At 48.3% G+C, this 13,215-nt stretch overlaps 1 protein-coding gene across 2 annotated transcripts; it reads right to left on the reverse strand.

Moving 5' to 3' along the window:
* Positions 1–468: 468 nt before the first annotated feature.
* CFAP107 (cilia and flagella associated protein 107) lies at positions 469–13,107 on the reverse strand. Of its 2 annotated transcripts, XM_026011902.2 has the most exons (4): positions 12,820–13,107; positions 5,117–5,230; positions 1,507–1,684; positions 469–791 (listed from the first exon to the last, which is right to left on the reverse strand). In XM_026011902.2, the coding sequence occupies exons 1-4, from the start codon at positions 12,931–12,933 to the stop codon at positions 610–612; spliced, it is 588 nt and encodes a 195-aa protein (XP_025867687.1). In that variant the 5' UTR covers positions 12,934–13,107; the 3' UTR covers positions 469–609. The 2 variants fall into 2 exon arrangements, with proteins under 2 accessions (XP_025867687.1, XP_072607257.1); XM_072751156.1 differs by lacking the exon at positions 5,117–5,230.
* Between the last annotated feature and the right edge of the window lie 108 nt (positions 13,108–13,215).

The following is a 13,215-nucleotide window of genomic DNA, read 5'->3' on the forward strand; positions in this document are numbered from 1 at the left end:
CCAGAGGCTGGACTCCACCAGGGGACCCCATCCTGGGCGAGGACAGCACCACGTCCCTGCGCCAGGGCAGCTCCCCGGTTCTCCAGTCGCGCTGGGGGTGCCATCCTCACTCTGCAGCACTCACTGACTCCCCCTCCTCAAACTCGGAAAAGGTTTGAGAGCTCAGAGGTGGAAGGGACATGCTGTGTGTCTTCCATCCTTCTAAGCCCCCGGTTCAGTGCACGCCCGGGGTGGGAGGGGGGACCCCGACGGCCTCTCCTGCAGGCACATCTGCTCTCCCGTGGAGTTCCGCAGTGGGTCTCCTAGTCGGCTCCCCCCCCATGGACCTGGCGCTCCTGGAGGGTACGCACCACGCTGTGGAACCCGCCTGAGCCATGTTACCTCGCTGGGCCTCAGTTTCCCTTCATGAGAACCGAGGGAGAGGCCCTCTGACATTCTGCAGAATTCTGCATACACAGGACACTCCGATCTGCCCAAGAGCTTTAATTGTGGGATGGAAAAGAAAGGAACCCGAGGGTTAGGAGGCGGGGTGGGAGCGCCCCTGGGCCGGATTCAATGCCCCGGGGGCTCCGGTGGGTTCTGGCCACACTGCCCGTGGCGTGGCAGTTGTCAGAGGCGCGGGACAGGGTGCAGGCGAGGGGGGGGCACGGGGATGGCATGCTCCCGCCGGGACATAGCACACACGGGCGGGCTGGGGTAGGATGAGGTGTAAATGCTCTCCCGCGGGGCAGCCTTGGGTGCCAGCCACCTCCGCTTCAGCTGTTCGTAGAGTCCATAGTTTGTAGGGGGAGCTGCAAGAGAAAGCAGGGTGTGGGTGGACAGGGCGCGGGCTGGCCAGGGGATCGTGGGGCGCGGGCTCCGGGGGGAGGAGGGCTCGCGGGAGGCGGCTCAGGCGGGGAGGCGGCTCAGGCCAGGCCCACTCCCCGCTGGTCCTCGGAGAGGTGACCCCCCACTGGTCGGGATGGCCCTGAGGGCTCCTGGGGAGCCGCGCTACCCCAGTCCAGGCTCAGGAGACCGAGCCCCAGGAGAAAGCCCTGCAGGAGCAGCGCGCAGCGCAGGCGGCAGGCAGCTCACCGTGGAGCCGGTCCCTCTGCATCGAGGGCGGAGCCCCGGCAGCTGGTGCAAAGAATGAGGGCACTGGCGTGGCAAGCGGATGGAGGCGCCCTCTTATCTTATCAAAACCCCTTGCTGCTGGAAGGACCAAATCCACGCTCCTGCTCCCTCCACCTCAACCCACTGGAATGACAACTCCCCAAAGGCAGGAATTCCTCCCTGCTCATCACTCTCCGTCCCCAGGTGCCACATCAGGGCAGGGCACCTGGAGGTAACAGTCACTATGCCAGGATGACTGATCTGAGGGCAGGGATGCCGCTCCCGCCACCTGTGCTCCGGGTAAACCGTGCTGCCGTGGTGCCCAGCGAGGCCTTCAGCCCGGGCCCCTCGGGTCGGGCCCCTGTGCTCGGCCTGGACGCCGTGGCCCCTCGAGGCCCCTCACATGGCGAGTACCGAGAAGGGGGAAGTCCGATCTCTCCGGGAGCCACAGCAGCTGGTGCCTGTTCCAGGTGCGCCGCGCGGGCAGCGCCGGGTTGTGACTATGCCGGTTGTAATGGTCGTCGTACGTGCTGATCAGATGGCGGCGGCAGGGCTCCTGGTGGCCTGCGAGCAGGTGTCTGTGCGGGAGGCCCTGGAGGGACAGGCGCAGGGGCCGTTACCCGGGGCCAGGCATACTCGTGGCGGTGACCGCTGGGGGTGTCGCTGCCTGGGCCTTCGGGGCCACCGCACGGGACACGCAGCTGCCTGGCCCTCCACCACCCAGCTCACCTCCCACACACACATCCCAGCTTAGCAGCGCTCAGCTCTCCGTCTGGGGACCCCCAACCCAGGCCAAGTGGGTTCATCCCTGGAATGGGCTGCCAGGGGCCCGCCGGAAAGAAAGGACACGCAGCTGAACGGGAGGGTCGGGGCCACCCCACCGCGGCCCTTGGGGCTGCAACTACACCCTCTGACTTGTCTCTAGCCTCCTCCATCCGAGTGCCCATTTCCATGGCGGGTGCAAGACGTTGAATACAGGGCCTGGCATGTGCACCTTGTACTGCAGTCAGTTGCTGTGGGAAGAGTCAGAGAACGGCCCATAAATCGCCTTCTCCTGCAAAGGATTTATGGCTCCCTCCGCTGGAAACTTCTCTGGTGGGAGTTATTTACAAGGAGAAGAAAGCCGCGTCCTCCTTACTCTGGGACGTTTGCCTGCTTCAGTGCTTTTCCTAAGAAAATCCTCTTGGCCCTGGAAGGGAATCTTGGAGGCCTGGGCTGATTTACAGGGGAGGATAATGTGGATTTCCATGGCTGTCCTCCTGTCTGGAGCAAACAGGGAGGTCTGTGTCTGCCGTGGTCTGGAAGTGCCGGCTGCACATAATATTTCAAGTGGTGGTTCCATAAATAAGTCAGATCACAATGCCAAAGGGAGACGAGGGGGACAGGCACAGACATTAGGCAGGGGTTCCCAAGAGCCACATCACCAGGTGCCCGGAGTGGGTTTCCAATGCCCGGGAAGGCAAGTTGGAGGGGTTCCCAGGAACCAAGGGACGTGCTGACGAGGTGTCACGGCAGGGAAGAGAGAGGGGGACTTTCATGCTGCTCTTCCTGATCCGGGGCTTGGCCCTGCTGTCTCGGTTATGGGGCAAGGATTTTTGTTGTGATGAGACATGGTTAGGTGACAGGTAGAGAGACAACTGCCTCTGAAAGAAGCGATCTTGGAAGTTTATTAGTTTCCGTTCCCCAGAGGAGGGGGCCCGCTGCACCCCACAGGGCCACAGAGGGCAGCGCCAGGCTCACGGAAGGAGCAGGAGAGACAGAGAGACCAGAGAGAGAGAGAGAGAGAGAGAGAGCATGGCCCGGGGCGTCCATGTGGTTTCCAAGGGAAGGAACAGGTGAGGCAGGGTAGGGAGGCTGAGACGGTTAGGATTGCAGCGTTTGAATGATTTCAGCAGGCTCTGGGTTAAAGGGGTGCCTCTGGTTGTAGGTGCCCGGCCCTGCAGTGATTTAGGGCAAAGGGATGTTGGCTTGGCATGTGAGCCTTACACAAAAGAGGTGGGTGTGGGCTCTGGATTGGTTGGCCTGTATCCCAAAGGTGTGCCTCCGGGCAGGCTGTTTACTGTCTGTAGGAACTCGCTAGCCCCGGGAGGGCAGTCTGGCCAGGATTAGCACGGCCCCTAAGACAACAAACCATCTAAAATACAGAACATAAAAAAAATGTGATGAATATACCTGCCTGGGGCGGGGAGCACAGGGAGGGGGTCCTCTGGGGGATGCTAACCCCGTCTAGTCTATCTCGATTTAAGGGGCGCATCAGCATTTGGCCAGGAAGGAAGTGCAAAGCGGGGATGGGGGCCGGGTGTCCCAGGAGGAAGGGCCGAGTGAAGCCGAGCGACGTCCAGGGTCCCCGGCACACAGATTTGAACGGAGTCCTTCGAAGTGAATATCTGATTACATGGCTCTATTTTGTGTATGTGTTTGCGGGGGGGGGGGGGGGGGGGTCCTTAATTTTAACCAGATTATATAAAGATTTATTTATTCACTATTTTAGAGAAAGAGAGAGAGAGAGAGGGAGAATGTTAAGCAGACTCCCCACCGAGCGCAGAGCCCAACTCGGGGCTTGATCTCAGCCACCCCACAATCACGACCTGAGCCAAAACCAGGGTTCAGATGCTTAACGGACTCAGCAACCAAGCGCCCCTTAACCGGATTCTATATACGTGTGTGCGGTTATCTCCTCATCAGGGGTCTGTAATGAGTCCAGAGGGCACTAATGTGTATTGAGAACTAGGCCGAGAGCCTCATCTATACCGATGCTTGGGCACCGGGAGCCCCAGATCCTGGGTTCTTATCCTGACTTCCTTACGTTAACGTGCGTTTGTGCCTTCAGCGCACACTAATGGTAAAGATCGGCAGCCGCAGAGCGTCAGCGCGTCCCGGGGATGTCGGTGCCATCCGGAGATGCCAGCTCGGGGCTGAAACTTGGGCGCTGTTTATACGGAGACGGCTCCCAAATGCAGGCGGCAGAGAGGCGACCCCAGCAGACCAGGAGGGGGGATTCGAGGACACTTCCTGCGTGATTTGCCCATCAGCCACCTGCTTAGCCCCTTACCCACCAGCTACACAGTCTGGGACAAGACATCCGCCTCACCCGGGGCACTTTTTACTTGAAAATGAGGGTGCTGGGAGCGGAACAACCTCCTGGGTCCCTTCCAGCTCCAAAATGCTCCCGTTCCAACAATGTCCACCCTGAGTTTAGGCAGGTATGGGGGTGGGGGCGGGGTGGGGCAGGTGTGTCCTGAGGTCGCAGTGGCCGCTTCCTGCTGGGGGGGGCGGGCTGCAACACAGCGGCTCGCAGCCCGGCACTCCCTTTTTATTTATTATTATTATTTTTGTATTATTTTTTATTGGGGTTCGATTTGCCAACATATAGTATAACACCCAGTGCTCATCCCGTCACGTGCCCCCCTCAGGGGGAATGGTCCTTGACTTTTTATACAAAAGGCCAGGGCAGCCCGGATGGCTCAGTGGTTTAGCACCGCCTGCAGCCCACGGTGTGACCCTGGAGTCCTGGGATCTAGTCCCAAGTTGGGCTCCCCGCAGGGAGCCTGCTTCTCCCTCTGCCTGTGTCTCTGCCTCTCTCTCTGTGTCTCTCATGAATAGATAAATGTTAAAAATCTTTAAAAAAAAAAAAAAAAAAAAAGGCCAGGAAGCTGGGGCACAGATGATACAAAATACTCCCATCCAAGCATCCACATAAGGCCTCCGGAGGGCCTGATGCGATCCCCCACCGTGTTCCCCTCCATTGTTTGTTGCTTTGGTCCCTACACCCTTTACCTACACCCTGTTGGGAGAGTGTGGAGGAACAGGGAGGGGACCCGGGAAGCGCTGGGACAGGGCAGGGGGAAGGCTACCAGCCTGAGATTTGGCGGATTGTAAATGAAGGTGAGGCCAACTGCAGCCCCCGGTTGGGGGAGTGCTCTGGGGACTAGTCCCCTGCCCCCGAGGGGATGGAGCTGGCCATTGGTGTCTCCTGAGCGCTGGGGGAGCCCAGGCCTGAGTGTGGGGCCCCCACTCCTCCTACCTCAACTCTCCTCTTGCCATACCACCTGGAGATCTGGTCCGGCCTGTGGCCTGGGAAGGGCACATACTCTTTTCTGTAAATGCTCTGAGGTGTTTTCTCAGTGGCTTTGGTGAACTGGAAAAGATGAAATATTCAGGATGACTCATGCGACGCACCTTCTCACGCTTCTGGAGCATCCCCTCCCCCCCAGGGCATCCTGCACAATGCAGGCTTCATTTTGCTCCCTCCCCTCCAGAGTTTGCAAAGGACCATCGCTCAGGCACTGGGCACCCCATCCCTCAGGAAAGCTGTTACTGGGGCACCTGACCATTCCTCATGTCTGCACCTGTTCCCTTCGACTTCTCTCTCCGTTTGTCCCTCCTGCTTGCCTCCTTCCTCTCTCTTGCTTCTCTGTTTTCCACTCTCCCCCACCCCCCATCTTTTGTTTCCTGGTTCACTTTTTAAAATTTTACTGTGGTCAAATATACATAACAAAACTTACCATTTTAATCATTTTTACATACAGAGTTCTGTAGCATGAAGTACACGTACGTGGTTGTGCAACCATCATCATCATCTGTCTCCAGAACTTCATCATCTTCTCAAACTCTGAACCCCTTAGACAGCTCCCTCCCGCAGCCCCTGGCACCCACCATTCTGCTTTCTGTCTCTACGAATTGGACCGCTCTAGGGACCCCATGCGAGTGGAATCGTATACAGCGTCTGTCTTTGATGCCTGGCTTATTTCACTTAGCATAGCGTCTTCGAGGTTTACCCCCATTGTAGCCTGTGTAAGAATTTTCTTCCTTTTAAAGGCTGAATAATGACTGCTTCATTGTATGCATGCGCTACGTTTTGCTTATCCATCCCACACTGTGAATAATGTGAGCATGGATGTGCGAATCTCTCTCTTCCAAATCCCACTTTGGGTTCTTTTGGGTATAAACCCAGGAATGGAATTGCTGGATCGTATGGTCATTCTACACTTACTGTTTTCAAGCAATTGCCATACTGTCCACCAGAGCAGGTGTACTGTTTTACATTCCCGCTGATCATGCACAAGGGTTCCAGTTTCTCCACGTCCTTCCCAACACCTACTACTTTCTTTTTCTTTTTTTTTTTTTTAACCATAGTCATCCTAATGTGTGCAAAGTGGTATCTTACAGTTTTGATTTGCTTTTCCCTAATGAATGGTGATGTTGGGCATCTTTTCATGTGCTTATTGTCCATTTGCATAACTTAGAGGAATATCTGTTCAAAAATTTTTCCCCCATTTTTAATCGTTTGGGGTTTTTTGTCATTGAATTGTAGTTCTTTATATATCTTGGATATTAATCCTTTGTAATATATAAGATTTGCAAGCATTTTCTCCCATTCCATGACTTATCGTTTCATTCTGTTGATACTGTTCTTTGATGCGTAAAAGTCTTCAATTTTGAGTAAAATCCAATTGATCTATTTTTTTCCTTTGTTATCTATGATTTTGGTATCCTCTCCAAAACAATCATTGCCAAATTCAATGTCACGAAGCTTTTCTTCTCTGTTTTCTTCTAAGAGTTTTACAGTTTTAGCTAGGTTTTTGATCCATTTTGAATTAATTTTTGTATGTAGTATAAGGTAAGGGTCCAATTTCACTCTTTCACATTTGGTTATGCAGTTTTCTCAGCACCGTTAGTTGAAAAGACTGTCCTTTTGCCGTTGAACGATTTTGCCATCTCTGCTGAAATCATTTGGCCAGATATGTGAGGGCTTATTTCTGAGCTCTTTATCCTATACCATTAGTTTATATGTCTGCCTTTATGCCAGTATCCCAATATTTGGTTACTGTAGCTTTGTAGTAATTTTTGAAATCAGAGAACATGGGTCCTCCAACTCTGTACTTCTTTTCAAGATTTTTTTGACTATTCAGTTTCTTGAGATTCCAATGAATTCTAGGGTGGATTTTTTAATTTTTGCAAAAAAAAAAAAAGAAAAGAAAAGAAAAAGAAAAAACCCGAAATCATAAGGACTGTGTTGATTTTGCAGGCCATTTTTAGGTAGTATTGATGTCTTAACAATATTATGTCTTCCAATCCATGAACATAGGACATCTTTCCACCTATTGGTATGCTTTATTTCTTTCAACAATATTTTGTAGTTTTGCCTCTGTAGTTAAGTTTGTTCCTAAGTATTTTATTCTTTTTAGTGTTATTGTAAGTAGAATTGGTCATTGTCAGTGTATAGAAATACAACTGATTTTTGCATGTTGATTTTTATCTTGCTACTTTGCTAAAATCATTTATTAGCTTTGATAGTTTTTTCTGGGTTTTTCGTTTGTTTTGTTTGCGTATGTGTTGTTTCTAAGGTTTGATACAAATAAGATCCTGTCATCTGCAAACAGAGATAATTTTACTTATTCCTTTCCCATTTCTGTGCTTTTTATTTCTTTTTCTTGCCTGATTGCCCTGGCTAGAACTTATAATGCTGTGTTGAATAGAACTGGCAAAGCAGACATTCTCATTCCTGATCTTAGAGGAAAGAAGTGAAGCCATCTAGTCATGAACTTTTATTTTGGAGATGTTTTCGTTCCTTACTAGCTATACATCTATTCAGATTTTCCATTCCTTCATGCTCTTTCTTCAATACATACTGTCATTTTTTGGCTCTTATAACAATTTTTTACTTAAAGCCTATTTTTTTTCTATGAATCAGTATAGCCAATCTACTCTCTTTTGGTTGCTATTTGGATGGGTATCTTTTTCGGTCTTTTCCCTTTCAACCTATGCATGCCCTTAGATTTAAAGACAGTGTCATATCTACACGTTCAATGAAATCCTTATCAAAATACCATGGACTTTATCCAGAGAGTTGGAACAAATAATCTTAAGATTTGTGTGGAATCAGAAAAGACCCCAAAAAGCCAGGGGAATATTGAAAAAGAAAACCAGAGCCGAGGGCATCACAATGCTGGATTTCAAGTTGTGCTACAAAGCTGTGATCATCAAGACAGTGTGGCCCTGGCATAAAAACAGACACATAGATCAATGGAACAGAATAGAGAACCTGGAAATGGACCCTCAACTCTATGGTCAACTAATATTCAACAAAGCAGGAAAGACTATCCACTGGAAAAAGGACAGTCTCTTCAATAAATGGTGCTCGGAAAATTGGGACAGCCACGTGCAGAAGAATGAAATTAGACCATTGTCTTACACCGTACACATAGATAAACTCAAAATGGATGAATGATCTAAATGTGAGACAAGAATCTATCAAAATCCTAGAGGAGAACACAGGCAACACCCTTTCTGAACTTGGCCACAGCAACTTCTTGCAAGATACATCCACGAAGGCAAGAGAAACAAAAGCAAAAATGAACTATTGGGACTTAAGATAAAAAAGCTTCTGCGCAGCAAAAGAAACAGTCAACAAAACTAAAAGACAACCTACAGATGCGAGAAGATATTTGCAAATGACCTATCAGATAAAGGGCTAGTATCCAAGATCTATAAAGAACTTATTCAACTCAACAGCAAAGAAACAAACAATCCAATCATGAAATGGGCAAAAGACATGAAGAGAAATCTCACAGAGGAAGACATAGACATGGCCAACAAGCACAAGAGAAAATGCTCCGCATCACTGGCCATCAGGGAAATACAAATCAAAACCACAATGAGATCCCACCTCACACCAGTGAGAATGGGGAAAATTAACAAGGCAGGAGACAACAAATGTTGGCGAGGATGTGGGGAAGGGGGGACCCTCTTGCACTGTTGGTGGGAATGTGACCTGGTGCAGCCACTCTGGAAAACTGTGTGGAGGTTCCTCAAAGAGTTAAAAATAGACCTGCCCTACGACCCAGCAATTGCACTGCTGAGGATTTACCCCAAAGATACAGATGCAGTGAAACGCCGGGACACCTGCACCCCGATGTTTATAGCAGCAATGTCCACAGTAGCCCAACTGTGGGAGGAGCCTCAATGTCCATCAACAGATGATGGATAGAGAAGCCGTGGCCTGTGTACAGGGGGTATCACTCAGCCGCCAGAAACGACGACCACCCAGCATTTGCTTCGACGTGGCTGGAGCTGGAGGGGGTGATGCTGCGTGGAGTCAGTTGGAGAAGGACAATGAGCATATGGTCTCACTCACACGGGGAATATGACATAGGGGAAAGGATTGCAGGGGAGGGAGGGGAGCTGAGGGGGAAACATCAGAGGGGGAGACAAACCAGGGAGACTCCTGACTCTGGGAAGCAACCAAGGGGCAGTGGAAGGGGAGGTGGGCGGGGGTTGGGGTGCCTGGGTGACGGGCACTGAGGGGGGCACATGACGGGATGGGCACTGGGCATGATGCTGTATGTTGGCAAATCGAACTCCAATAAAAACATATACAAAAAATAAAGACAGTCTCATAAATGGAATATAGTTGCATCCTAGGTTTTGGGTCCCCCCCCCCTCATTTTGCCATTCCATGCCTTTTGATTGAAAGGTTAATCTATTTACATTTAAAGTAATTACTGTCAGGGGAGGACTTTCTTCTGCCATTTTATTATTTGTTTTCTTACAGGATTTTTTTTTTTTTTTGTCCCTCATTTCCTCCGTTACTAACTTTGTTTGTGTTGATTATTTTCAGTGACAATTTTTATTTCCTCCTCATTTCCTTTCGTGTATATTCTAGAGCTATTTTTTTGTAGTTATCACGAGGATTGCATATAACATCCTGAAGTTAAAACAATCTTTTTTTAACAACCTATTTTAAATTGACACCAATTTGACTTAGCTCATATATTAAAACTTTTTTTTTTTTTTTACAGCCCTTCCATCTCCCATTTTATGTTACTGGTGTCATAAACTCCAAGCTGATATATTTTGCACCCATTAACACGGATTTATAATTATTTTTATGCATTTGTTTTTTAAATCCCATAGAAATAGTGGAGTTACAAACCAAAATTATGATAATAGTGGTTTTTATATTTGTCCACGTGTTTATCTTTACCAGGGGTCTTTATTTCATGTGGCTTTGAGTGACAGTCTAGCATTGCTCCATTTCTTTTTTTTTTTTTAAGATTTTATTTATTTGTTCATGATAAACAGAGAGGGGGCTGGCAGAGGGAGGAGCAGGCTCCATACAGGGAGCCTGATGCGGGACTTGATCCCGGGACTCCAGAATCACACCCTGGGCCGAAAGCAGACGCTGAACCGCTGAGCCACCCAGGGATCCCCTCATTGCTCCATTTCTTATAGGGCAGGCCTAGTGGTAATGAACTCCTTCAGCTTTGGTTTATCTGAGGATGCTTTAGTTTTTCCTTCATTTTCAAAAATTGGTTTTGCTAGCTATAGTATTCTCAGTTGGTAAGTGTGTGTGTATGTTGGGTTGGTTTTTTGGGGTTATCATTTAAATATATCACCCTACCTCCTTTCGGCCTGCAAGATTTCTGCTGAGAAATCTACTGATAATCTTATAATCTAATAATCTTATAAAGGCTGCTTCGTACTTGAGTCATTTTGATCTCAACAGGTTGAGTATATGTCTTTTGTGTGGGTCTTTCCAGATGTTTCCTACTGGAGTTTATGGAGCTTCTTGGATTTGTACACCCATGTCTTTTTTTTTTAATTTAGAAAATTTTCAGCCATTATTTCTTCAAATATTCTTTCTGCTCTTCTCTCTTTTTTCTCCCATAATATGTATACTGGTCTACACAATGGTGACCCTGTTCTCATTTCTTTATTCCTTTTTCTTTTTCCTTCTCAGACTCAAGAATTTCAAATGATCTCTCTTCAAGTCCTCTGATTCTTTCTTCAGCCTGTTCAAGTCCACTGTCAAACACCTCTAATGAATTTTTTCAATGTAGTTATTGTATTTGTCGATTCCATAATTTCTGTTGATATTTTTTATAATTTCTATTTTTTATTGATACTCTCATTTTGTTCATATATTATTTTCCCAATTTCCTTTAGTTCTTGCTCATGTTTTCTTTGAGCTCTTTATGCATATTCGAGGTGGTTGTTTTAAAGTTTTTGTCCAGTCCATTTAAAGGAGGGTCTCCACTAACAGGTCATGTTCCAAGGTAAGTGAAGGCTTAAGTTCTCAGAAGTTTTCTGAACTTACATCTTGCCTGAACCCGTGTGTGTGTGTGTGTGTGTGTGTGTGTGTGTGTGTGGTGTGTTTTTTATTTAATCTTTATACACAGCTATATTTAAATGCCTTATTTTCCCAAAGAGTGTATTTCCTGCTTCTTCTCAAGGCCTTTTCTGTTCTGTTGCATTCAATCCACCTGTAATCTCTGGCCTCAGACCTCCACAGGTCTGTTGTGCCCTAGAAGCTTTCACCAACTGTAACCACCCCCACTTTTAACAGCTTTTCTTAGCCTGAAACATGAACTATGACATTTCCCCCTATTTGAGCTCTAGGTTAAGCAAAACAGAGACACAAATTCCTCAAGCAGCGTCTAGACAGATTAAAATATTGCTCTAAAAAATTAAAATAAAGAATAAAATAAAATAAAATGTTGCTCCACTATTTCTGGGTTCAAGGGAGGGAACTGGGAGCTGAGCCATTGCTTCTCTTACCCTACACCATGCTGTTCTAAGGAGAAAATGAGAAAAAAGCAAGTAAAAATACCATGGCATTTCCTACCATGTTGAATGTGACTTTTTCTAAACTGGCCATTTGTGTGGTTGCTGCGGACCTCTGACAGCTTTTCAGAGCTCTTCCATAGTTATTTTAGGTAGGCTATAGTTGTTTGTTTGTTTGTTTGTTTTTTAAGTGTTTCTGTGGGAGAATAAGGAGCTAGAGCTTATTCTCATATCACTCCAACTCTGCTCTCTTTATGCAATCTCTTCTGGGCATAGGAGTAACTGATAGTATCCTAGAGGGATTGCTCAGCCAGTCCTCCTTGCTCTTGGACCTTCCCTTACACACACCTGCTCCCCAAATAAGGCCAAGTGCAATGAGAGCGAACAATGGCCACAGGCCACATTTAGCTGGAGGGGTGGTGAATGCCTATGTTCTCCCTGAAAACAGCCTTTTCCAGTTCTCAGAAGTCACCATCAACCTTCCCCATGCTTACACCAAAGCTGCCAATTATATATCACCCTACTTTCCTTGCCCATTTCCCGAGAAGATGGAAGGATATCGACATGTCTCTGCAGAAATTTAAGTGGCTCGGTCTTGATTGTCACAAATAAAGATACTCAATTTCAAGTAGGCCAATTCGGGCAAAGTATTTTTGTGTTGGCCTTTAAAGCACGTGGGGACACCAAGAGCCCATGTGTTCTGTTTTGAAAGTAAAAACTGAAATGCTCAGGCAGGGCAAGGTAGTGGAACAGGTGTCAGAGGGCAGCAGCTCATCCCGGGACATCAGGGCGAGGGGGGGGGGGGCGGTAAGTACCACACTCTGGGAAGGGCCAGGCCCGGGATATAGCAGGTGTTCTTCATCTCAAGGTACAGAGGAATTAGGAACAAGGAACGCCAGATGCCTAGGCACACTCCGCTGAAAGCAATGCTGTGAGTCACAACTCTGTTGACAACTCTGCTACAGCATTTTCAAGATTTCACGGGGACCTTAATGATTGCTTGAATGTAACTCCTCTGTGAAGAGCACAGACTCTATTACCACATTCTTAAGACATAACCACCTGTGGCCCTTAATTTGGAAATCGTAATGACCTCATTCCTACCTCTGCCTGCCAGGCCATCCCTAAGCCCTCTGTCCATTTCCCCCAGGGGTTCCTTACCTTCCTCCTCTCTTCCACCCAGTTTCCAGTGAGCACTCGGGTTGAATACTTGGTCTCAACCTTCCAGCTTGGGGTAGAGAATGGGTGTGGACTTACTGCACTCAAAAACTGCATGGTAGCTGTTTGCTCCAAGTCTTCTGACTTGACACAGTTTCAGGCTTCGGGAGTGGGGAGACGTTATGCAGTTGCTGAGTTTAAGGAGTCTTCTTCATCTTCCCAGTCACCCTTCTGGGTGCGTGTATGTGACACCCTGCCAGTTTCACAAAAATGGCCTGAGAGTCTACTTTCAGCCTCCAGGGAGAAGTGATGTGATCTTGGATTGCCAACTGTTGACTGTCTCCATGGTGATAGGCTGTGCATGTAAATATTCTCCTTAAGGGGGAAGCTGATTCTTCA

This window comes from Vulpes vulpes, chromosome 2, assembly GCF_048418805.1.
Source record: "Vulpes vulpes isolate BD-2025 chromosome 2, VulVul3, whole genome shotgun sequence".
NCBI lineage: Eukaryota > Metazoa > Chordata > Mammalia > Carnivora > Canidae > Vulpes > Vulpes vulpes.